At 38.2% G+C, this 25,043-nt stretch overlaps 1 protein-coding gene across 6 annotated transcripts; it reads left to right on the forward strand.

The window, feature by feature from the left end:
• The first annotated feature begins 298 nt into the window (after positions 1-298).
• Positions 299-25,043, forward strand: LOC135107358 (golgin subfamily A member 5-like). Of its 6 annotated transcripts, none has more exons than XM_064017098.1 (16): positions 299-442; positions 2,415-2,604; positions 6,889-7,105; positions 7,579-7,714; positions 9,713-9,815; positions 11,719-11,837; positions 12,155-12,255; positions 12,418-12,536; positions 12,842-12,982; positions 13,731-13,836; positions 15,784-15,968; positions 16,161-16,365; positions 18,547-18,645; positions 20,957-21,106; positions 21,480-21,546; positions 21,809-25,043. In XM_064017098.1, exons 2-16 carry the CDS (start codon positions 2,432-2,434, stop codon positions 22,072-22,074), a joined length of 2,187 nt encoding a protein of 728 aa, XP_063873168.1. In that variant the 5' UTR covers positions 299-442; positions 2,415-2,431; the 3' UTR covers positions 22,075-25,043. The 6 variants fall into 6 exon arrangements, with proteins under 6 accessions (XP_063873168.1, XP_063873166.1, XP_063873169.1 ...); XM_064017096.1 differs by lacking the exon at positions 299-442 and adding an exon at positions 1,200-1,338; XM_064017099.1 differs by lacking the exon at positions 299-442 and adding an exon at positions 1,200-1,338 and having other exon boundaries at positions 11,722-11,837.

Consider the following 25,043-nt stretch of genomic DNA (forward strand, 5'->3'; position numbering starts at 1 on the left):
GTCTTCATTTATCCTACTGCTTCTCTTTCTTAATTTCTGGCTTATTTTTCTCTTTTTTTTTCCTTTCCTGTGTTCTACATTCTCTTCTTCATTACCACTGTGTCTTGTTGCCTCCTTTCTTTATTCAATACTTTTATCATCCTTCTGCCCTTTTTTTTTTATTGCATGTTTTATCTCTTCTTTTCTTCATAACCCAATTTCATTTTAAAAACACACTTGAAGGTAACAAAATCTGACTAAAGGAGAATATGAAGCCCGCCCTTCAAGTAGTGGCACAAACATTTCCTTTTTATTTCAGGTCTGAGCCGAACTGCATCCCAAAGTAAGACGGCCATCCAGCAGAGCCAAGAGAGCACAGAACACATCAGAGGCTGCAACCATTGCTTCATCTCAGGACCTCCAACAGGAGACTAAGGAAACTCAAAAAGAACAGAGTCTGAGTGTAAGGAGAATTTTACACAAATTTCACCATTTAAAGATCCTGCAAATCATAATATTTTGAGTGAAGAGAGTGGACTATCACTAAGATCTCTGAGACATTTTTGATGCATCATTTGAAGGAGATTTTCTCAGCAGCACTCAGACCAAAGACCAGAGTTGCAGAGGCCAGATCTAAGCTTAAATATTTCCGCTTCTCTTTCAGTATGATGGGTTGGAATTAAGCTTATTTATTTTTTTTATTTATTTTTTTTATTTTATTTATTATTATTCATTTATTTTTCAATCATATGGGTACTAGGAGGGATGGAATTAGGCGTGTTTGTTGAATGTTTCCAAGGTCCCTCTCTCCCTGAATTATTATTATTATTATTATTATTATTATTATTATTATTATTATTATTATTATTATTATTATTACTATTATTATGATGATGATGATGATGGTGGTGGTGGTGATGATGATGATGATGATGGCGCTTGTATTAATATAAACAAAATAAACAAAACAAACATATTACTTATAATAATTATGAGTGTGATGCTAACTATGGGTTATATATATATATATATATATATATATATATATATATATATATATATATATATATATATATATATATATATATATATATATATATATATATATATATATATATATATATATATATATATGCGTGCGTGTGTGTGTGTGTGTGTGTGTGTGTGTGTTTATACATATACACATCAATAAATCTGTCATATCAAGTCAAGGAAATTGTTCTCAGTAATTCTGTGAATCCGACTTGAGCGGATGGCGGCGAACGCGACACGTCAAAGGACTGCTGGCAAAACAAACCCTTCCACCAACATTTTGAGGCTACTGAGAGGCAGCAGTAGATCCACGTCTTTGTTACTGAGGTGTGCACTGGAGACTGGATGATGGAGCTGTTATGAGGGGCCGGAGTAGCGAGTAGAAGCGTGTAATGCCAGGGGACAGTGGGGGTAGTGTATACATACACGTAGTATGCCACGTAGAGCTGCCTTTACTACGTAGGTAGTAAAGGCGCTTCATGCTCCTTGTGCTCAGTGTAACGATGTGTTTGCATTAGACAGTTTTTCCATTCGTGTGGAATAATTGCATTGCTCGTTGATGGTCTACGACTAGGTAATAGTATACAGCCAACAGGTGACGTGCTTGATCAAAAACAATTTCATTGACACAAATCTTTCCCAGATAACTGCAATAGTTAAAGATTTGTGGATCTTACTCTCAGTTATTTTGTAAAATGTTTTCTTGATATATTTTGATGTGTTTGAAGTAATATGATATTTTCCTCCAAACCCACTCTTCTCTTTTAGACCCTACTCCGCTATGAAAAGTCTCTCTCTCTCTCTCTCTCTCTCTCTCTCTCTCTCTCTCTCTCTCTCTCTCTCTCTCTCTCTCTCTCTCTCTCTCTCTCTCTCTCTTTCTCAGGGAAACAAGTAACATAGTAAGGCAAAGTGTGTATGGACTTAAAAGAAAAATAGTTTTATTCAATGTAATGAGTTGATGTCTGGACATGTTAAAGTTATGCCAACTGCCACAGATCACTCTGTTAGCCATGTAACAGTGAACAGTTTTTCAAAACTAAATTGAATTGCACATAACCAAACCTAACTGTGGCAGTTCACCCTTTGAAACTCCTGTAAAGAGTTCTGCCAATTGAGCTTAGGGTTGATTAAAGAAGGATGAAACTAGTTGTCTCTCGGAACTGTACTGTGTCTTCAGCTGTGCATTCATAGGACATATCTGTTAGACTAACTAATTCCTGTGACTTCAAATCAGTGTCATGAGTTTCAGTGTTTGTAATGTGCAAAGGGGTTAACAACAATCTTCCAGTACAATCTTATGTTAATATTTTCTATTCCTATTTGAACATAATTATGAAAACCTGTGTAGATATGAATGTTCATAGGTATGAAATGCATGACTTTTGATTTCATTGCCATTTTAGGACAAGAGTGAGCTGTGATGTCCTGGATAACAGACCTTGCTGGACGTGCTGAGGATCTTCTGAATAAGCTAGACTCTGAAGCAGCCACTGTCCTAACCCGAACCAGCGAGAGAAGGAACTCTGCTAGTACCAAGACTCCTACCATATATGATGCAGCCAGCACTACCTCTTATACCACCAAGCAGGAAAGGTAATGGTACTATTTGCGGGTTGAACTTCATAGGCTGTGTTTGTGTCTTTATGCACAAGTCTACTTCATAGGTGTTAAAGGTAAAGAATGGTTGGATAGATCAAAGTGAGAATATGTGAGTGATTTGCATATGGAGAATGAATTGGGGCATTCGCAATGGGCTGAGTTGCCAGTGGTCACTGGCTGTTTTACAGAAGGCAGAAGATTTTGGTGACCATGTATAAGAGCAGCTGACTCCACTAGGGATTATTAAGGCAAAGAAGAAGAAGCAGACTGTTTTAATACAGAACTCAGTATATGATCCTAGAATTCTCTGGAGATGCACATTTTAAAATTGCCATTCTTGATACTTCTTGATGTACTGTAGCTATATGCTCTTAGTTGGTTTGATAATGTGCTGTCTTGTCTGGTCCCTTATTAAGAACTGCGAAATGGTATGTAGATAATGACCAATGACAAACAAAAACACAACCAGACAATCAAATCATGAGTTTACTGCCAGGAGGCGAGTGAAGAGAAAATATTGAGTTGGTGATTTTGGTAGTTTATTTTATTTTATTTTTTTATTTTATTTTTATTCTTTTTTTTTTATGTAGGAAGGACACTGGCCAAGGACAACAAAAATCCAATTAAAAAAAAATGCCCACTGAAATGCCAGTCCCATAAAAGGGTCAAAGCAGTAGTCAAAAAATGATGAATAAGTGTCTTGAAACCTCCCTCTTGAAGGAGTTCAAGTCATAGGAAGGTGGAAATAAAGAAGCAGGCAGGGAGTTCCAGAGTTTACCAGAGAAAGGGATGAATGATTGAGAATACTGGTTAACTCTTGCATTAGAGAGGTGGACAGAATAGGGGTGAGAGAAAGAAGAAAATCTTGTGCAGCGAGGCCACGGGAGAAGGGGGAGGCATGCAGTTAGCAAGATCAGAAGAGCAGTTAGCATGAAAATAGTGGTAGAAGACAGCTAGAGATGCAGCATTGCGGTGGTGAGAGAGAGGCTGAAGACAATCAGTTAGAGGAGAGGAGTTGATGAGACGAAAAGCTTTTGATTCCACCCTGTCTAGAAGAGCAGTATGAGTGGAACCCCCCTAGACATGTGAAGCATACTCCATACATGGACGGATAAGGCCCTGTACAGAGTTAGCAGCTGGGGGGATGAGAAAAACTGGCGGAGACGTCTCAGAAAGCCTAACTTGATAGAAGCTGTTTTAGCTAGAGATGAGATGTGAAGTTTCCAGTTCAGATTATAAGTAAAGGACAGACCGAGGATGTTCAGTGTAGAAGAGGAGGACAGTTGAGTGTCATTGAAGAAGAGGGGATAGTTGTCTAGAAGGTTGTGTCGAGTTGATAGATGGAGGAATTGAGTTTTTTGAGGCATTGAACAATACCAAGTTTGTTCTGCCCCAATCAGAAATTTTAGAAAGATCAGAAGTCAAGCGTTCTGTGGCTTCCCTGCGTGAAATGTTTACCTCCTGAAGGGTTGGACGTCTATGAAAAGACGTGGAAAAGTGCAAGGTGGTATCATCAGCGTAGGAGTGGATAGGACAAGAAGTTTGGTTTAGATCATTAATGAATAATAAGAAGAGAGTGGGTGACAGGACAGAACCCTGAGGAACACCACTGTTAATAGATTTAGGAGAAGAACAGTGACTGTCTACCACAGCAGCAATACAATAGTCAGAAAGGAAACTTGAGATGAAGTTACAGAGAGAAGGATAGAAGCCATAGGAGGGTAGTTTGGAAATCAAAGCTTTGTGCCAGACTCTATCCAAAGCCTATGATATGTCCAAGGCAACAGCAAAAGTTTCACCAAAATCTCTAAAAGAGGATGACCAAGACTCAGTAAGGAAAGCCAGATCACCAGTAGAGCGGCCTTGACGGAACCCATACTGGCGATCAGATAGAAGGTTGTGAAGTGATAGATGTTTAAGAATCTTCCTGTTGAGGATAGATTAAAAAACTTTAGATAGGCAGGAAATTAAAGCAATAGGACGGTAGTTTGAGGGATTAGAACGGTCACCCTTTTTAGGAACAGGTTGAATGTAGGCAAACTTCCAGCAAGAAGGAAAGGTAGATGTTGACAGACAGAGCTGAAAGAGTTTGACTAGGCAAGGTGCAAGCACAGAGGCACAGTTTCGGAGAACAATAGGAGGGACCCTGTCAGTCCATAAGCCTTCCGAGGGTTTAGGCCAGCGAGGGCATGGAAAACATCATTGCGAAGAATTTTAATACGTGGCATGAAGTAGTCAGAGGATGGAGGAGAGGAAGGAACAAGCCCAGAATCGTCCAAGGTAGAGTTTTTAGCAAAGGTTTGAGCGAAGAGGCACCTTCACTTAGGGGGATCCTGAGGAGGGATTGGAGTGATAGGACAAGATAAAGATATGAGATTGTGATTGGAGGAGCCCAACGGAGAAGAAAGGGTGATAGCATAAGCAGAAGGATTAGAGGTTAGGAAAAGGTCAAGAATGTTGGGCGTATCTCCAAGACGGTCAGGAATACGAGTAGGGTGTTGCACTAATTGCTTTAGGTCATGGAGGATAGCAGAGTTGTAGGCTACCTTGCTTCAAAATGGATAGAAGACTTGTCATTGTTGTCATTCCTTGATGGAAAGTCTAGAAAAGAATTACCATCAAAGATACAAAAAATGTATGGTAAATAAATACTTGAGGTAATCGCTTTAAGTAATTAGAAGACAGGAGAGGAAACACAAGATGCCCATATAACTCATTCTTGTATGGAGACCAATCCCTCAATATGCTGGTTAAACTTATAGGTTTTCATTGTTGTGCTGTTTATCAAACCAGCAGTTTGATATGCATTTATGCAAACATGTTGAGCAAAGAAATGGTAAATGTGCATCATTGTTCACCAGCACAGCACCATTTACATGATGCATGCTTTAGTCTTGTGTCACTGCTTGCTTGGTATTCACTGGAAGCAGCAAACTCTGCTGATTTGTGGTCATTATATGTATTGCTGTGCCTTCAGGATTAATGACATTTATTGCAAACAATCAACAGACTTGCTTTCTACAATAGTATTATTTGAGCATAAAAGAAAAATCCTTGCATCGCCCCACCAGTGAATGAAGCAAGACAGCCCACACCACAGGCACAGCCAGGCTAGTGGCTGGCATGAGGTTTGGCCAAGTACAGCCCGTAAGGCATTATATTAGTGGTGTTATAGCAAGATGAACATGAATTTCAACACCAAGAACATTTCCGAAAGGAAGTTATTACATTACACAGAACTATTCCTTCCCCTCCCCCCAACAGGGACTAAGATAAAAGATAAGGGACGAAGATAAAGAGATTGGGGAGTCAGTGAGAGAGAGAGAGAGAGAGAGAGATGGCATATCAAGTACATCTCATAATACTATCGTGCAAAGTTGTGTATGAGGTAACTGGCATGTGAGATGTTAATAGTATACAAGGGTAGCTAAGGTTGTGGTCATTTTAAGTTATGTGAAGCTCTATAAATGTGGCATAGGCTGTAGTGTAGTCTTATGTTGATGCTGCTTTCTTTACAAAACCACAACACGTATATGATATTCACTGAACTCCTGTATCAGAATATTAGATTATGCACAGTTACAACAAATGTTTTCCTGATTATTCCTTAGATTATTTTATCATTTCCTGTCATTGTCATTGTCTCTTGATCGCCATTAAAATATATGTCAAGTCTTACGTAGTCTGCTAGTTCTCTTTTCATGCACTTATTATTTTCATAATATATTTTATGTGTCTCCACTAATACCCTGATTTTATGTTTGTTTCTGTAATACTAGAAATTTTTCTCTCTGATAACCATACTTGATTTATTTCAGCCATAGCTGCAGCCTGCAGCTATGGGTGTTTATTACTGTTATAGCAAGACATTGACACAGTTACAATGTAATCAGTGAAAAGTATTTCAGGATCTCACATCCCAGTGTTATTACATAGTCTTATACATGTAATCTGAGAGGTGTAGATCTATTTTACCAGTGCTTTGCTAGGTACCTGATGGTGATCTTTGATTTGTTTCAAGCAGGTTTGAGAGTTGATAATTATCAGGATAATAGATGTACCTTATGCTCCTATTATCATGATTATTCAGGAATGAGTTTGTAATTAAAAAATTAGGATAAATCAGTAAGAAACATCAGTTGGAGTTTGTTTTCAATTTTAGTTTAAATAGAAGGCTCATTTTCAGTAAAATAGTGGATATTAATATAACCAACCACCTGAATTAAGTAGTACTTGTGCATGGTTAACACTAACATTATTCACATTTTGATGGGTCAGGTCATCATCCCTTCACAGCTCCTCAAGTGTCCCAAATAACCTGAGCAGTTATGGAATGAGCACCTCTGCAGTCAAGACTCAGTTCTCACCAAAGACCAAAAAGATTCCCACAAAAAAGAGGGACACTGCCAAAGAAGAGGGGCTGATGGATTACTTGAACAGCCCCTCTCAGCAGGAAGCAGACCAGCTACCAAGCAGCACACTGCCCTCAGACTCGGTGAGGCTGCCACCACCCCTTACTATGATGTAACAAGCATGCTTACTGAAATACTCTCCTCCATCACCTGTACTTACTGTAAATGGCAGACTCACCATAGACAATATTTGTTATATTTCCACAATTTGGCACTGCTTACACCACAGTGGCTGCCCATCCTAGTAATGAATGTTAATGCTTGTAGCTTATACAGACACCAGATGTTTGCATGTTTATTAATTTTTCATATTATTTTTCTAGACAAGCTTTTCTGTAATTATAATAATAGTTTTACTTATATGTTGGGTCACAAGATGTCTATGTAATGGCAGATTATGTGCCCTAACTCAGAAACATGTGTTTGTTCAAAGCTTTAGCTGACAACATCCATGATTTTGGCATCTCTTTGGATGTAAACTGTATTCATCACTCTTTTCTTCATGGTTTCATTGTGGTGCATTCTTTGTGTTAAGGTGTCCTGACCTCCCTTTCAGTTGGTTTCCTCCACCACCATGACAACCTCCACCTTCAGCAGCCTGGGTCACTCCCGCCACTCGTCCATGTCCTCCGCCTCGTCCCTTGTGGCCCTCAGTGGACGAGAGACTCCTGGCTCAGCCAACAATGACAATGGTTGGTACCAGTGGCAGAGTTAGGCCAAGGCATTCAAGACTATAGCCCCGAATGTTGTATGAATAGCCCCAGATCTCAAAGATTTTATTTTTATTTTTTTATTTATTTATTCTTCAGAATAACCCCAGCTGGTAGTACTAGAAATTAGACTTGATAGATCTCATACTGAGATCATATGGTTTGATCCTGTCCAGTTCACATTCCTGTCACCTATTCACAGCCACTTGCCAGTTGGTCATCAGTCAGACACAAGGGACATATAACTTGTGTAGAATCCTTGGTCAGACAGTGATGCCAGCCAAGGAGTCTATCCCAGCCCACACACACAAGTGAGCGAGACAGCTTGTTGATTGGTAGTAGCAGGCAGGAGGCTATGGCTGAGGGTATGGATATAAGAAGCTTTCTCAAAAAGAAAGAGGACCAGGGCAGTGAGGTGCAGCCTGGAAGGCAAAAGGAGGCAGAGGAGGAAATACTTCCTCTTGTTGTTATTGTAACTTCAGATGAGTCAGGACAGGAGACTGCTGCTGCCATTGCACTATCTGTTAGCTCAGGTTAGTGCAGCAGAGGGCTCTTTAGCCAGCCAGCAAATAGCCATAGTCTAGCTGAGTGGTTCTCAAACGTTTTTGTCACTCAAGCCACACTAACCCCTTAAAAAAAATGGTAGTTTTATATACTGTAATGATGGGAAATGTGCACAGCATTGCTTCAGCATTCAGCATTTCAAAGTGGACTGTGATTTTTTAAATTTCCATAGGTTCCAGTTATTATTTGGCAAATTTGATAGTTTGCTGTAGATAAAAACCTGTGGGCATTAGGTACATGACAGTTACTCAAGATCAAACTTCGTTGATATGAAAATAAGTTAAAAACATTACAGTAAAAGAATCTTAAAAGTTTTAAAGCATTACAGTAAAAGAACCTTAAAAATTTTAACCCTGTATAAAATAAACCTGCAGCCTGCAGGAATTGATAACATGGCAGGAGTAAAAACCAGCATCTAATTTCATAAAGTGTAGTAGTAGAGTAGTGGACTGTATGAGATGAATCCTGACAGGCTACATTATTTATACTGTCATGATATGATTACCTGTGACAGCGGGATTAACAATATATACTATTATAAGGTTAAAGGCTGAAAGTTTTTTCTCCTTTCTGTTTTTTAGGTGAGTAAAGCAAAAAGATTAATTGATTCTTCCATTGCTGCTGGAGTGCAAATAGTTATTTTTCATCAGACGTAAGCTGTGGTTATCATTGATATTGATATTATTTACAAAGTAAATTCCTTAAACTTCCTACTGAAAAAAAAAATAAATAAATAATCAGTGCCACTTTTGATTATCCAGTGTGCCATTCAAAGGTAACTACTGAGTCTTGACTAGTTAGTCAGTTAGTTAGAGTGTGTGTGTGTGTGTGTGTGTGTGTGTGTGTGTGTGTGTGTGTGTGTGTGTGTGTGTGTGTGTGTGTGTGTGTGTGTGTGTGTGTATAGCTAGCCTGTACTGACTGTGATATTGTGATACTGATATTATTTATAAGTTGAATTGCTCCAGTCATTCTTAAGTTTTTAAATGTCCTTATGCTTTACTACAATTTGAGAATGACCTTGAAAGTTTTATTATGACACACTTACTGCTAAATACAGTAACATATAAATTGGCCCACATGTATATCAGAGAATTACTCTCAGAATTACCCTAAAAAGTCTGTGCTTCTTTCACCTTCAACCAGCCAGCATTTTGGAATGGGCTAAGCTCCCAATGTTTTAAGGTCCTAAATATGCCCCTGGTTGGTACTGGTCACCTTGCACATTTCTCCTTATTCATTTCTATATTTATTTATCTGTCTCTTGTGTCCCATATTCTCTAGAGTACTATCTATTCTCAGATACTTATCATACAAGAACTCCAAAGATCAGCTTAGATCCTTAGAATCAAAACAATTTTGTCAAAAGTAGGTCGAGTGTTACCACTACTGAGTGTTAATTGTATTGTGTGATGGCAGAGAGTGGGAGTTGTGGGTCAGCCAACACTGACGCTTACATCACGGTGGACCCTCCCTCAGACATCAACATCTCTGCTCCACCCAGCACTGATGGCAGCACCAGGTGAGGGGACACACCACAACTAGCGAGGGTCTGGAAACTCATACTGTATTGCTATAAATTTTATTATTATTATTATTAGTAGTAGTAGTAGTAGTAGTAGTAGTAGTAGTAGTAATAGTAGTAGTAGTAGTAGTAGTAGTAGTAGTAGTAGTAGTAGTGGTGGTGGTAATGGTAGTATAATACTAATAACACACACACACATGCACCAGATAACGCCCTTAAAGGCGTCGCATACGGACCGGTACAGACTCAGTGCGATACCCACCATGGTGCAAGCCATCATTAAATAGTATTTCGTTTCTAGATTAGACTTAGCTTTAGGATTAATGTTAAGTATTTCCCCACCCCCTCTGTTCATTTTCAGTTTGTAAACTGCCTTGATAATAAACTGTTTATTATTATTATTATTATTATTATTATTATTATTATTATTATTATTATTATTATTATTATTATTATTATTATTATTATTATTATTACACACACACACACACACACACACACACACACACACACACACACACACACACACACACACACACACACACACACACACACACACACACACACACACACACACACACACACACACACACACACACACACACACACACACACATATATATATATATATATATATATATATATATATATATATATATATATATATATATATATATATATATATATATATATATATATATATATATATATATATATATATATATATATATATATATACTGCTCACCTTACAACATTGTAAGGTGAGCAGTAGACAGGCAAGACACCAAGAGCCATACAGTGTATTTATTGCTTTATATTCAGCCTGTAGAGACAATCTTCCTAGATATCACTTTACACAAGACCTAAATGACACTTAACATGAGATATGACAGGTACACATTTTTCAAAGATTAAAATAATTACACAAAAAAGCAAAACTCTTTCTTACATCTTGGTGCCACATAAAACAAGTTCGCACTGAATCATTGTATATAATGTGGCAGGGTTTGGTCACCAAAACTTAAATTAACAACTTGACTAAATACATACACTTCACAGAGACACTACATATATGACCTGAACAGAAATTCTGATGTAAAGGCCACCATACTTGCCATACAGTGGTACCCCAGTGCCTCCAAACACTGGCGCACCTGACACACCCCAGCACTGAGAACACAGTGGCTGGCACGTGACCCACTGGCAGTAGGCAGCCTCACCATGTAAAACCTAGAATGTCTGTGAGGAAGCTTGTCAACATCACCTTGTGGTGACTGATATAATTATTTATGTGTATAACATATGCACAAAAACAAGACATGTAGCCACAAATAAAATATACATGTAATACAAAAAGAATATATAAACACACTTATCTTATATTTATGTGAAGGAATATTTACTGTTGGTAAACCTTATCTTTGTAACACTTCTGAAACAACAATGCACAAGACTATACTAAACCCCTTAGCAAACTAAGATGTGTATATTATACATGTCTACCTGAAAAGGGGAATAGCCAAGGCAAGGCACACAACTTTCACATTCACACTCTTTCACACCACTCTCTCAGTTCCATGCCCCCTCATAGAGAAGAGAGAGTACTCTTGCACTCTAATAATCATCATCATCATCATCATCATCATGAAAGAAGTGTTATTTGAAATGAGAGAAGAGTGTATTCCTCATGCAACAAATAAATCCAAGCCTATCCTGTTCATTTAAATTCAGTTTTGCACTGTAAGCTTGAAGGTAGATTATTTTACTCATTTCATGAATTATTTATTGAAACAAGTTGAGTTATGAAGTGCTCTCTAAAATCACCATTTGTTAAAAAAGACTGAGAAATGACCAGTGATAAGCATTAAGGTGAGTCTTTATCACGTGGTGTTTTGACAGTAGTAATGGTGCTGTGGCGGGATCAAGGGACACCGAGAGCAGCTTGTTGAGGAAGGAAGTGGCCAGCCTCAACCAGGAGATGAGTCAGGTGCTGAAGAGAGCAAAGGACTCAGAAAGAGGTGAGTGGAACAATCACACAGTTTCCATATACATTATGAAAACTAACATTCATTTTGTTTTCAACATAAAAATTCATCTTTTTATTCTTTCAGTTCAATCAATTTTTTGATATGTTAGTGTACTATGCCACGAATCTATTTTTCTATAAATAAATATACAAGGCTTTGTTTTCCAGGGGCTTCTTTTGATGATCTTAGGGATTTCAAATGGACATTTCTCCTCCACCATCCATTCTTCACTTCATTTGTTGTAAATGACATCACTCGCACTCATGTCAAACTGTACACCTGGCGATTGACTTAACTTTTTCTCACAGAGGCCCAGCAGTTGAGGAATCAAGTGTCAGGTATGCTAAGTCAACAGTCCACTAGTGACCGACTCATGCGAGACCTTCAACAGAGAGAAATGGATCTTCAGGTGAGGTGTTTTACTGTCTTGTCAAGAAACTCAAAGAAGATATTGAATGTTCCATAATGTTACCACTTACAATAAATCCCAAGATTGTCTGAGCATCTTTGAGGAATGTTGTGGGTGATAACTGATTTACACGTCATATGAAGTTTTAATAATGAATTGCAGGAATCATTACGGGCTAAAGACAGTCAGTTGGCAGTGTTAAGAGTGCGCCTGCAGGAGGCAGATGACAAAACACAAAGTAGGGATGCTGCTCTGGTGGAATTGCAAGCTGAAAATAAAAGGTAATAATTGTAGATTACCACTTTATGATTTTTACTTATACCTACGTAGATGTGAGGGAGGCAGATATAAGACTGCTAGATAGAGGTTTGGGTAATGAATGCTAATGTTAGACAGCAGAATTTGAATTGACTGCTGTTTGCAGATGATACTGCTTTAGTAGTTGATTCAGAGGAATGGTTGAGACAGCCAGTAAAGGAGTTTGGAAGTGTGCATTAAAGGAAGAACTTTAGAGTGGATAAGATGGTTGTAGGGAATGTGTGTGTGCATGTATGTGCTACAGAAGGGACAAACTTTATCTCCTCAGATTAATTGAGGGTGCAAGTGAGAGCAGTGGCCTGCATAGCCATGCCTTACAGACCCTACAGGACCGTCTAGGGGAGGCCCAGGCTGTGCTGGACCAGGAGCGGCAGCAGCACAGTGCAACCCACATGGAACTCTCTAAAAGGTGTGTTGTGTAGCACTGGTAAGCAGATTCACTCAGTGCTTTAAATAAAATTTTTCAACTCTCATTTTAACTGAATTTTCTAGTCATTAGCTGTTTCTATCATAGTGAAATTTGTTGATCTGAGGCTCCTACAGGCATCATAGGTTTCCAGTCATGTATAAAGAGTTGTATAGTAGGCATTCTTTGCATATGCTATTCTCTGAACCTAAGATGGAGAACCATGGAAATATCAATCCCCTTCATGGAAACTGTTGTGAGTGGTGATTGTTAGTGAACCTCAAGTACAACTGTAGAAGCTCACAGTCAATTTAACATACTATAATGTGGAGTTCTTAGAGCAGCTTAACATATTGTATTTTGGAGCTCTAAGAGTGCTGTTTTCTTCTAAAATGCAGGATTTTCTGTATGAGCAGCACTGGAACCATTTGTTTCCTGTGAATAGGAAGTAGCCCTGGTTTTATTAGTGATGATGATAGTGAATTGTTATTTAACCAGTCAGTAATCAGAGGTTATTGTTGATCTTCTTTGACATGAGCCTTCACTGAACGGACTTAGGTGTGGCTGCTGTCATCTTCCCATAGTGTGACAATTTAACCAAGGAATAGTTCACTAAATCTTAACTTTTTCAACATAATTATCCTGCATGTTGTAGGTGAAAGAGTTCTGTGTTGAAGAAAGTTCTATCCTTAAGATGGTGATGGTGATTGATGTGGCACCTAATCATGCATGGTGTTTTATTTTTTGGTAGAATCAGCCACTTGGAGGAGGAGCGGCAGAGCATGGCCATGGCGCTCTCTGAGGGTCAGCGCAAGTTGGAAGAGGAGAGGCACAGGAATCACCAGATCTCCCAGCAGGTATGTTTGAGGCTGACAAGCTTCTTTTAATATTTTAGTTTTCATTGTCATAAGAATTACACATAAAAGTGGGAGTCACTAATAATATCTCAGTAATTCATCAGTAATTCCTAAAAATCCCCTCACCATTTCTCTGTTTCCAAAGTCATAAGAGGTTATTGTAATCCACTCTTAAGAACATAAAAACATAAGAAAATAAGGGAAGCTGCAAGAAGGCATCAGGCCTACACATGACAGTCCCTCTATAAAATATGTCTACCTGTTTCCACCTATCATTTCCATCCACAAATCTGTCTCATCTTTTAAAGCTCATAACCTGATTATTGAGTACATTCCATTCATCTACCACTATATTTGAGAACCAGTTCTTTCCTATCTCTTTCTTGAACTTAAATTTTCCAAGCTTGAACCCATTATTTCTTGATTTATCCTGATTACTGATCCTAAGAATTTTGAATTTGCCTATTTATATTTTCATGCACCTTTTGTTTGAATTTACTCTCCACTTCCTACATCTCAGTCTTCTTGGTGGTAGGTATACCCTCTTCTGCTCTCCTCTTTCAGCCAGCCTTGCTGATCTGTCTGTATACCAGGCCAACATCCTGACAAAGGAAGGCACTGATACAAGGTGCTCCCCTTTGTTGGAATGTCAGTTTTGTATACAGATAGACTGACAGATAATCAAGGATAGCTGAAAGGATACACACTTAATTTTTCTTCCTCTTACTTTTTACTTAGGCATGTATCACACATAACTGTGACATTTTGGTCTCTTCTGCTTTATCCACTATCTTAAACCATTCATCTCACTTATACATACAAATATTGACAACCATTTTTTTTTTTTTTTTTTTTTGATGTCCAACCCTTTAGGAAGTAAACATTTCATGCAGGGAAGCCACAGAACGCCTGACTTCTGATCTCTCAAAAATTTCTGATTGGGGCAGAGCAAACTTGGTATTGTTCAATGCCTCAAAAACTCAATTCCTCTATCTATCAACTCAACACAACCTTCCAGACAACTATCCCCTCTTCTTCAATGACACTTAACTGTCCCACTCTTCTACACTGAACATCTTTGGTCTGTCCTTTACTTATAATCTAAACTGGAAACTTCACATCTCATCTCTAGCTAAAACAGCTTCTATGAAGTTAGGTGTTCTAAGATGTCTCTGCCAGTTTTTTCTCATCCTTCCAGCTGCTAACTCTTTACAGGGGCCTTATCTGTCCATGTATGGAGCATGCTTCACATGTCTGGGGGGGGGGTTCCACTCATGCCGCTCTTCTAGACAGGGTGGAATCAAAAGCTTTTCCTCTCATCAGGTCCTCCAACTGACTGTCTTTAGTCTCTTTCAGCAATGTTACATCTCTTGCTATCTTCTACTGCTATTTTAATGCTAACTGCTCTTCTGATCTTGCTAACTACATGCCTTCCCTCCTCCTGTGGCCTTGCTGCATAAGACTTTCTTCTTTCTCTCACCCCTATTCTGTCCACCTCTCTAATGCAAAAGTTAACCAGTATTCTCAGTCATTCATCCCTTTCTTTGGTAAACTCTGGAACTCCCTGCCTTCTTCAGTATTTCCATCTTCCTTTGACTTGAACTCCTTCAAGAGGGAGGTTTTGAGCCATTTATCCTTCAATTTTTTACTACCACTTTGAACCCTATTCGGAGACCAGCATTTCAGTGGGCCTTTTTGTTGCCATTGGCTGGTGTCCCTCCTACATAAAAAAAAAATAAATAAATAAATAAAAAAATAAATAAATAAATAAATACATACATACATACATACATACATACAAATATCAACACCCACATCATTTTCTTATTTTGTATTGGGAGATTAAAATAATTTGGGAAGAGCTCTTAGTATTTCTTAATTTTTATAGCATGCCTTTTGCAACTGAGACTTGCCTGAAAGTTAGGTAACTGGTGTTATCATTACCAGATAAATTCTTTGCGTGGAGAGTTGTCTTCCTGCCGAGAAGAGCTGACAGAGTACAAGGCCAAAGCCAGCCGGATCCTGCAGAGTAAAGAGAAGCTGATTGCCTCCTTGAAAGAGGACCGAGGGGGTGGGGGTGAAGCTGGCTCCTCCAGTTCTGATCTTCATATGGCTGAACTAGAGCAGATAAAGTAATGGAGAAATACATCACTGATGATTGTTTATTGTATAAGTATAGTCCTGTGTAATACTGCTAAATATAAATTCATAAAATAAAGAGACCAGGATCAAGAATACAAATTCATAAATAGAAAGACCATCTTCCCCTTCTCACTAATTTATTTAGAGCCATCAGACCTAAACAACTGAGTTTGTGTTTCCAGGGCTGAGCGAGACTTGCTGAGGGAGGAACTGGAGGGAACAGGAGTACGGATGCAGCAGCTGATGCTTGAAGTGTCTGAGGCAGAAGCAGCAGCCCAAGATCAGGCAGCCTTGGCAGCCCACAATGCTGCAAACCTAGAGGAGACAGTTACTCAGGAACGTAGAAGGAGGGGTGACATGGAGGCAGAACTCAGACAGATTCAGGAGGTGAGCCTTCCAGTTGGGAATTGTTGTTTCTTTGATGATCTGAAGTAGCATTATTGTAATTTTTACTGTAATATTTTGCTGATATTCCTTGGAATGACTACTGCTTCCGTGTCAGACCTGTCTTTGTGTGCCAAGCACATAACAGAGATGATAGTATCTGGCATGGAGGCATACATTCCTCTCTCTTTTACTTGACCTAAACCTTGCAAACCTTAGTTTAACACAGCTTGTTCTCATGCCATACATGATAGAGAGGTGGCCCACAAAAGGTACTTAAGCCTTCCATCATCAGAATCTCATGCACTTTATATTTCTGCCCAGAACCATGTCAAGTCTATTCTCCAACTAGCCAAAAACTCCTTCATTAATAGAAAGTGTCAAAATCTTTCAAGATCTAACTCCCCTCATGACTTCTGGCATCTAGCCAAAAATATCTCCAATAACTTTGCTTCTTCTTCTTTCCCTCCTTTATTTCAGCAAGATGTCACCACTGCTATCACATCTATCTCTAAAGATGAACTCTTTGCTCAAACCTTTGCTAAAAACTTTACCTTGGATGATTCAGGGCTTGTTCCTCTCCTCCACCCTCTGACTACTTCAAGCTACCTATTAAGATTCTTTGTAGTGATGTTTTCCATGCCCTTGCTGGCCTAAACCCTCGGAAAGCTTATGGACCTGATGGAGTCCCTCCTATTGTTGTCCGAAACTGTGCCTCCATGCTTGCACCTTGCCTAGTCAAACTCTTTCAACTCTTTCAACATCTACCTTTCCTTCTTGCTTGAAGTTTGCCTACATTCAGCATGTTCCTAAAAAGGGTGACCATTCTAATCCCTCAAACTACTGTCCTATTGCTTTAATTTTCTGCCTATCTAAAGTCTTTGAATCTATCCTCAACAGGAAGATTCTTAAACATCTATCACTTCACAGTTCCGTCACAGCCGTTCTACTGGTGATCTTTTGGGTTTCCTTACTGAGTCTTGGTCATCCTCTTTTAGAGATTTTGGTGAAACTTTTGCTGTTGCCTTGGATATATCAAAAGCTTTTGATAGAGTCTGGCACAAAGGTTTTATTTCCAAACTACCCTCCTACTGCTTCTATCCTTCTCTGTAACTTCATTTCAGGTTTCCTTTCTGACCATTCTATTGCTGCTGTGGTAGACGGTCACTGTTTGTCTCCTAAATCTATTAACAGTGGTGTTCCTCTGGGTTCTGTCCTGTCACCTACTCTCTTCTTATTCATCAATGATCTTCTAAACCAAACTTCTTGTTCTATCCACTCCTATGCTGATGATACCACCCTGCACTTTTCCACGTCTTTTCATGGACGTCCAACCCTTCAGGAAGTAAACTTTTCATGCAGGGAAGCCACAGAATGCCTGACTTCTGATCTTTCTGAAATTTCTGATTGGGGCAGAGCAAACTTGGTATTGTTCAGTGCCTCAAAAACTCAATTCCTCCATCTATCAACTCAACACAACCTTCCAGACAACTGTCCCCTCTTCTTCGATGACACTCAACTGTCCCCCTTTTCTACACTGAACATCCTCAGTCTGTCCTTTACATATAATCTGAATTGGAAACTTCACATCTTATCTCTAGCTAAAACAGCTTCTATGAAGTTAGGCATTTTGAGACTTCTCCGCCAGTTTTTCTCACCCCCTCAGCTGCTAACTCTTTACAGGGGCCTTATCTGTCCATGTATGGAATTTGCTTCACATGTCTGGGGGTGTTCCACTTATACTGCTCTTCTAAGCAGGGTGGAATCAAAAGCTTTTTGTCTCGTCAACTCCTCTCCTTTAACTGACTGTCTTCAGCCTTACTCTCATCACTGCAATGTTGCATCTCTAGCTAGCTTCTACCACTATTTTCATGCTAACTGCTCTATTGATCTTGTTAACTGCATGCCTCCCCTCCTCTTGCAGCCTTGCTGTACAAGACTTTCTTCTTTCTTTCACCCCTATTCTGTCCACCTCTCTAATGCAAGAGTTAACCAGTATTCCCAATCATTCATCCCTTTCTCTGGTAAACTCTGGAACTCCCTGCCTGCTTCTGTATTTCCACCTTCCTATGATATGATACAAAATATTGTAGCCTGATGATTTTCTAAAGTCCATTTTATATGTGCACTTAAACTAGGTGTATTTTTTTTATTTCTGTCACTTGTATAATCTTTCTTATGCAGGAACTGCGTTGTGCCCATGAAGAACTCACCAGACAAAAAGTGAGCTTCTCATCCCGACTACAAGAGCGTGACACAGAAATTGACAGACTCAGAAAACAGGTTAGATTATACATCTTGAAAATGCAAATCTTTAACAGTGAAAACAAAAGGCAGAATGTGCAAAAAACATCAAATCCTTAAATGTAAAGAAAATGGAGAATGTATGGGATTTATATGATGAGAATATGCAAAATTAGGGTAGATGCTGTTGCTGCAGTGGGATAACTCAATACAAAATGTGAGGGAGATATGCTGAGAAGTGTAAATGAATATGTTTTTGGAGAAGATATAAAATTAGTAAGATGAACATTTTATATATATATATATATATATATATATATATATATATATATATATATATATATATATATATATATATATATATATATATATATATATATATATATAACTGCCCTTAGTAGTTGATATTGTACGCAGTGCTTCAGACACAAAAAGCAATATCAGGCATATTCTTCCACTTGTCACATTCCAGCTCTTTTAGGTCTTTGTGGAACTCTTAATATAAATGTGTTCAGTTCTTCATATTTTATTTATTTATTTATTTATTCATTTATTTTTATTATTTATTTATTTATTTATTTTTATTTTATTTTATTATTTATTTACTTATTTATTTATTTATTTTTTTTATAAACGTGAACATTTACCTCTGCAACATAATTATTTGGGTAACTGTGCATGGGATTGGGCAGTTACCACAAAGTAGTATACAATACAAAGAACTCTCATATACAGTGTCATTTCATGGTGCTAATGTTATACATCTCACTAGTTTAAGAAAGATAGGAACAGAATCTTACTTGGGCTTAGTGAGCCTTTCCTTACATCATTGGTTAGCCAGTTCACTCTAGGCAAATTCCAGCAAAATGTCATTGGAATTGTCAATGGCAGACACCAAGATGATGTCCTCTACCCAGGTTTCACAGCCACCTGTGTGTTGGTTTTTTGACACAGGAATGAGGTCATCCTCCCATGCCAAGAAAACAGGTACTGCTAAGGCAACCAATTTAAGAGAGTGATATGAAGCCAAATAAGTCACTTGTGTTTTTTACTGCAGCCACATGAACTTCTCTCAGCCCTCAGTCTCACCCAGGGATCCTGCTTCCCCAACAAAAAGATAGCTGCTGAAAATTGGTTGAGGAATGTCTTAGAGGCATTCTTCAAAATGGTGCAAGATCAGCCACATCTGTGGGATCCGAGAAATCTCACAGGCATGAAGCAGATAAATAAATAATCATTTTAATCATCTACACAGAATACTAGTTATTAGTTATATGCCCTTGAGGAGATCCAGGGCATACAAAGCCCAACCATACAAGATGTTAAGCTAGGTTGGTCTGGGGATCCTCTAAGCTCAGCTCCCTCACCAATCTATAGTAAACACTCCTTCCTTCTCATGAGCTAAGGAAAATTCCTGGACTGTGGTGGCTTTTTCATATATTCATTAATGAGGGTGAAAGCAGCAACAACTCTCCTCTAACTGACTGTCTTCAGCCTCTCTCTCAATGCCGCAGTGTTGCATCTCTAGCTGTCTTCTACCGCTATTTTCATGCTAACTTCTCTTCTGATCTTGCTAACTGCATGCCTCCCCTCCTCCCACGGCATCACTGCACAAGACTTTCTTCTTTTTCTCACCCCTATTCTGTCCACCTCTCTAACGCAAGAGTTAACCAGTATTCTCAGTCATTCATCCCTTTCTCTGGTAAACTCTGGAACTCCTTGCCTGCTTCTGTATTTCCATCTTCCTATGACATGAATTCCTTCAATAGGGAGGTTTCAAGGCACTTATCCTTCAATTTTTTACTACCACTTTGGACCCTTTTATGGGACTGGCATTTCAGTGGGCATTTTTTTATTGGACTTGTTGCCCTTGGCCAGTGTCCCTCCTACATAAAAAAAAAAAAAAAAAAAAAAAAAAAAAACAAGAGCTGCATACTGTAATCTTATGTGGTTGAGATCCATGCTTGTTGTTGTTTCGCTCATGCCACACTGCCTTTGTGGGTTCCGCAGCATCGGTAACCCACATGTGAACATAATCCGGCTACTTTACATTAGTTCCTGCCACTGCTGTTAGTAACATTTTGCCAGAAATTGTCCTTTAGGATCACAGGAATGTTGCTGAGGGTGGCTGGACAGTCTCAGAAACAAAAATAAGTAATAAATAAGTGTGACATATCAAAAAGAGTGGCAATTAACAGTACTTGTACACACACTCAGGGTCAGGTCAGGCATTTAGGGTTGTAACCGAAAAACCTTGTGAACTCTCACTTTACATTGTATAAAATAATAATAGTGTTGCTACTCTTGTTCTTTGGAGGATTTGACCAGCTGATGTTTGTGTCCTCCACAGGTTGCTCACAAGCAGAGTTCCTCCAGCAGCGTGGGTGAGCTAGAGCAGAGAGTCCATGATCTTACTGAGTCACTCATACACAAGCAGACTAACATTGAGACTCTAAGTACTGAGAAGCATTCCCTCATCATACAGATGGAGCGGCTGCAGGTGACTTGTTTTCTGGGATTTTTATCATAAACTTTTAGCAAAAGATCATAAATTCAAAATAATCTGCTCTTTACCAGATATTTTCTTTTGACATGTCAGAGAAATTAGCCAAGGGCACAAAAATAAATAAAAGCTTACAGTGCCACTCTTCAAAAAAAAAAAGAATAGGAGGGGAACCAAGAGAGTAAGCCAGTTTAATTTTTAAGGTGTGTTGATAGTTTTCTATTGAAACAGGTAAAGTTGTAGGCAGAAGGATACATGATTTTAGGCTGATATATTTTGGAAACTTTTCTGAATTGTTACAGATACAGTGTCTTTTAGTTTTCTGCATTGTGTGGCCTGTTAATTGAATAATCAACTGTACTTTCAACAGCAACAGTACGATGAATCCCAGAAGATGTTGAATCGAGACCCTCCAACACTCTTCCGTCAAGATGATGGTGAGTGGATTGCTTGTGTAGTGCTTATGACATGGAAACAGCATTTGTAACCTTAGGTGTATGACCATGATGAGAGATCAACATATTGGTGATGAATCATACTTTGTATAATAGATTGTTTTTATGATTGGTGCTATTATCAACCTGTTAATGAAAATAATGAAGTGTTGCAGAAGTGAAGGTTCCTTTCAGTATTCTTAAATAACATACCAAGTGTTTTTTAAATGCATAATAAATTAACTTTTCTCTTTTTCTCTTCCAGTCAGGAATCGAGTGCCAAGTTTTCTTGTGGAATCTCCTTTTGACAGAGGAATGACTCGACACGTGAAGCGTGCATATTCCACCTTAGACAAATTTTCCGTGAGATTGGGAGTGTTTTTAAGACGTTATCCTATAGCCAGGGTGTTTGTGATTGTATATATGTGCCTTCTGCATCTGTGGGTGATGGTGGTACTTCTTACATACACTCCAGAGGTGCATGGACCAGACTATCACCACCCAGCTGGCACTATGCCCCATGATCAGTAGCTTACTTGTTGGATCAACACTCTCCCTCCACCCTGCCTCTTCCCTTCCACATCCATTCTGTTCATTCACTTGCACGTATCATTCTAATGTAAGGAGTGGCACTAGTGAGTATTATATCACTGAAATGTTATAGTTCTTTGCAGTTTATGGAAGTGAGGGTTGATATGCATAAATCAAATTTTGTTATTAAAAATATATTTATTTATATAACAAGCCAACTTCACCCATGAAGAGGGTTATCTGTGATCAGCATCATGAAACAGTGATGGCCAAGATCAAGACTCCAAATTAAGCAAATTGATTTCATGTTGAAATGCTTATATTATATTTTTAACATGTTAGAAATGAGACCCAAGTGCTCATTGTACATACATGTATATCAGATTTTGTTATTATTACTTTGTGCTCTGAAGGAGCTTACCATGCATTAGTCTTAGGTACCAGAGATGCTTGTTTGCCTGAAGTCAGGATGTCGTCATTCTGAAATCAGATGTGTCTTTCCAGTCTCCATTATAGAATTCCTCTTTTATTAGCCACTTATTTTATACTTAATCTTTTAGCAAGTATGTGACTTCCATGTCATAAAGAAATGTTTTGTGTTAGTGTGTGAGTGTGTGTTCTTCACGAGAACACAAGAGATGCTCAGATGATCTTCAGTGACATAACTGTATCATTCTTATGTACTAGTGAAGGATACACTTGGTATGGTTTGAACTTAATGTAACAAGTCATTGATTGCATTATGCATACAGATGGTAAATGTAAGAGTGTATATACTGTCTACTTCTAAACCTTAAGGGAAAGGAACAATTATTTTGTAAATATGGGTTGTGAGTATTTATCTACATTGATCCTTGGATAGTATATATAGTCTACTTGTACACCAGAAAGAAAAGTTAGATTGATTTCGTCAATTTAAGTTGTGTACCTGAAGAATATCCATTAATTGTGATTGAGAGGTAATGAAGCATATAGTGAAGTCCTTCATGCCAGAGATCTTTCACAAGAATCAGAAATGTAATTGATGAATTTCTGCAGCATCTCTGCAAACAACATTTATTTAAATATCAGAAAGATTATGTATATTTTATATACATTTGTGTTTTTTTTACTTCTCCTTACGGTATGGTATATATTGTAATTCATTATTACCTGCTGTGATTTACACAGATGTCAAAATTAACTTTCAGGTTTCCTCTAAGGAAAACTACGAAAGTCATGAACAAGTATCACTAATATACTTTACGCATTTTCAGAATTCATCCTTGCAATGCCACTGATTGACATGAACTACTTTACTTATCTGAAAAAAATCCCTGCCTCTTTGTCAGCAGTGTATGTCATGCTAACTGCATTACTGTGGTTATGGAATCACATGTACAATAATCGTGGGAGGTCCTCAATCATTATTATTTTTTGTGATGCTGTATGAGTTAAGTTATTAATTCAAATATTTTTTTTGTATAGCATTTATTAATTTTCAATATTTATTTGATAGCTTGTTCTGTCAACTTTTGCATTTTACTAATTAATTTCTTATTGAAGAGTTCCACTGTCCTGGCCACATCCTAAGGCCGGCGCACCAACACAAGTCAGCACTAAACTTTAATGAAATGCATGAAAGTTGACATGAATGACCTCTAGATAATCTTAGTAGGTTTAGGTGTGCCATTACCTCCAGGTGTGTGTGTGTGTGTGTTAGGCTGCTACATTTTTATTATATTTTATTATGTATGTATGTATGTATTTTATTTATTTTATTTATTTATTTATTTTTTTCTGAGTAATCCTAAACCAAACATGTTATGAGACTACCTTTTTCATAGCCAGACTATGGAGAAACTTGCCTGGTAGTAGTTCATTGCATACTCCTGACATGAATTCCTGCCCTTAATGACCGTGAACAGATAACCAAAGACTAGCACAGTGACTGAGGCCATCTTGAGCATTAACCAATGACATCCCCCTGGAGGTACGTACGTGGACACACCAAGACAATGGCAGTCACTATTGATTAGATACATTAGATTTCCCCTGACATTAGTCGGGCCTGAGTGAGAAAACACCGCCCTTCCAATACTAATAACCAATACAATACGTAAAGTTGCCGGGTGTGCGCTACAGGTCTTAGTTTGCTTGTGAGAATATGCATATAAAAAGAATCGTCACTATGATATGACTATAAAAACTAAGTCTATCTACACAGTGTGTGTGTGTGTGTGTGTGTGTGTAATTATGTATGATGGATGTACTGTATTACGGTATAAGTTACAATTTGTGCGTATGATGCATGTATGTATGCAAAGGAGTGGAATAATATTAAAAAGTGTATCATATTTTGTCACTAGAATGGTATAGATACCTGTAACATCGGGATTGATATATTTTACGTGACACTTGCGCAAAGAACCAGTAACTACCAGGTGACGTTATTTTCTGCCTACGTAAGACCAAGCATTCTACTCTCCATTTACATTTGGTAGGTAATAAAATCCTCAGTTAAAGAAATCGATACTAGGTATGTCTCACACTGGGTAGTATCAGATCGAGTCATGGTCTTGTGGAATGTTCGGAAAACAAGAACTACACACACACACGCACACACGTCAGTTACCATACATGCATGGGCAACATAACTTTAAAGATTTACTTCATTTTACTGTACTATATATACAATTTCATTCACGACTAATTAAGAAGGTCAGACAAATTCATGGATGAAGATTATAGATGGAAATGTGTTTCGCACAGGGATTCTTACGTGGCTTCTTACAGCTTGCTTGCTTGCTTTATTTTTTATTATATGTATTTAGTCCCATATTCGTATTTGGATAATTTATTTGTATAGTAAATTACTTGTGTATTCGTTCATTTAAAGATTCAAACTCACGCTGTAATTTCCTTTCAATGTAAGGCGAAGGTAGGAGTCACTCGCCTTTCTTGAATTTGTAAAGCTCTGTTGTTCAGTA

Source organism: Scylla paramamosain, chromosome 15 (assembly GCF_035594125.1).
Source record: "Scylla paramamosain isolate STU-SP2022 chromosome 15, ASM3559412v1, whole genome shotgun sequence".
Lineage (NCBI taxonomy): Eukaryota > Metazoa > Arthropoda > Malacostraca > Decapoda > Portunidae > Scylla > Scylla paramamosain.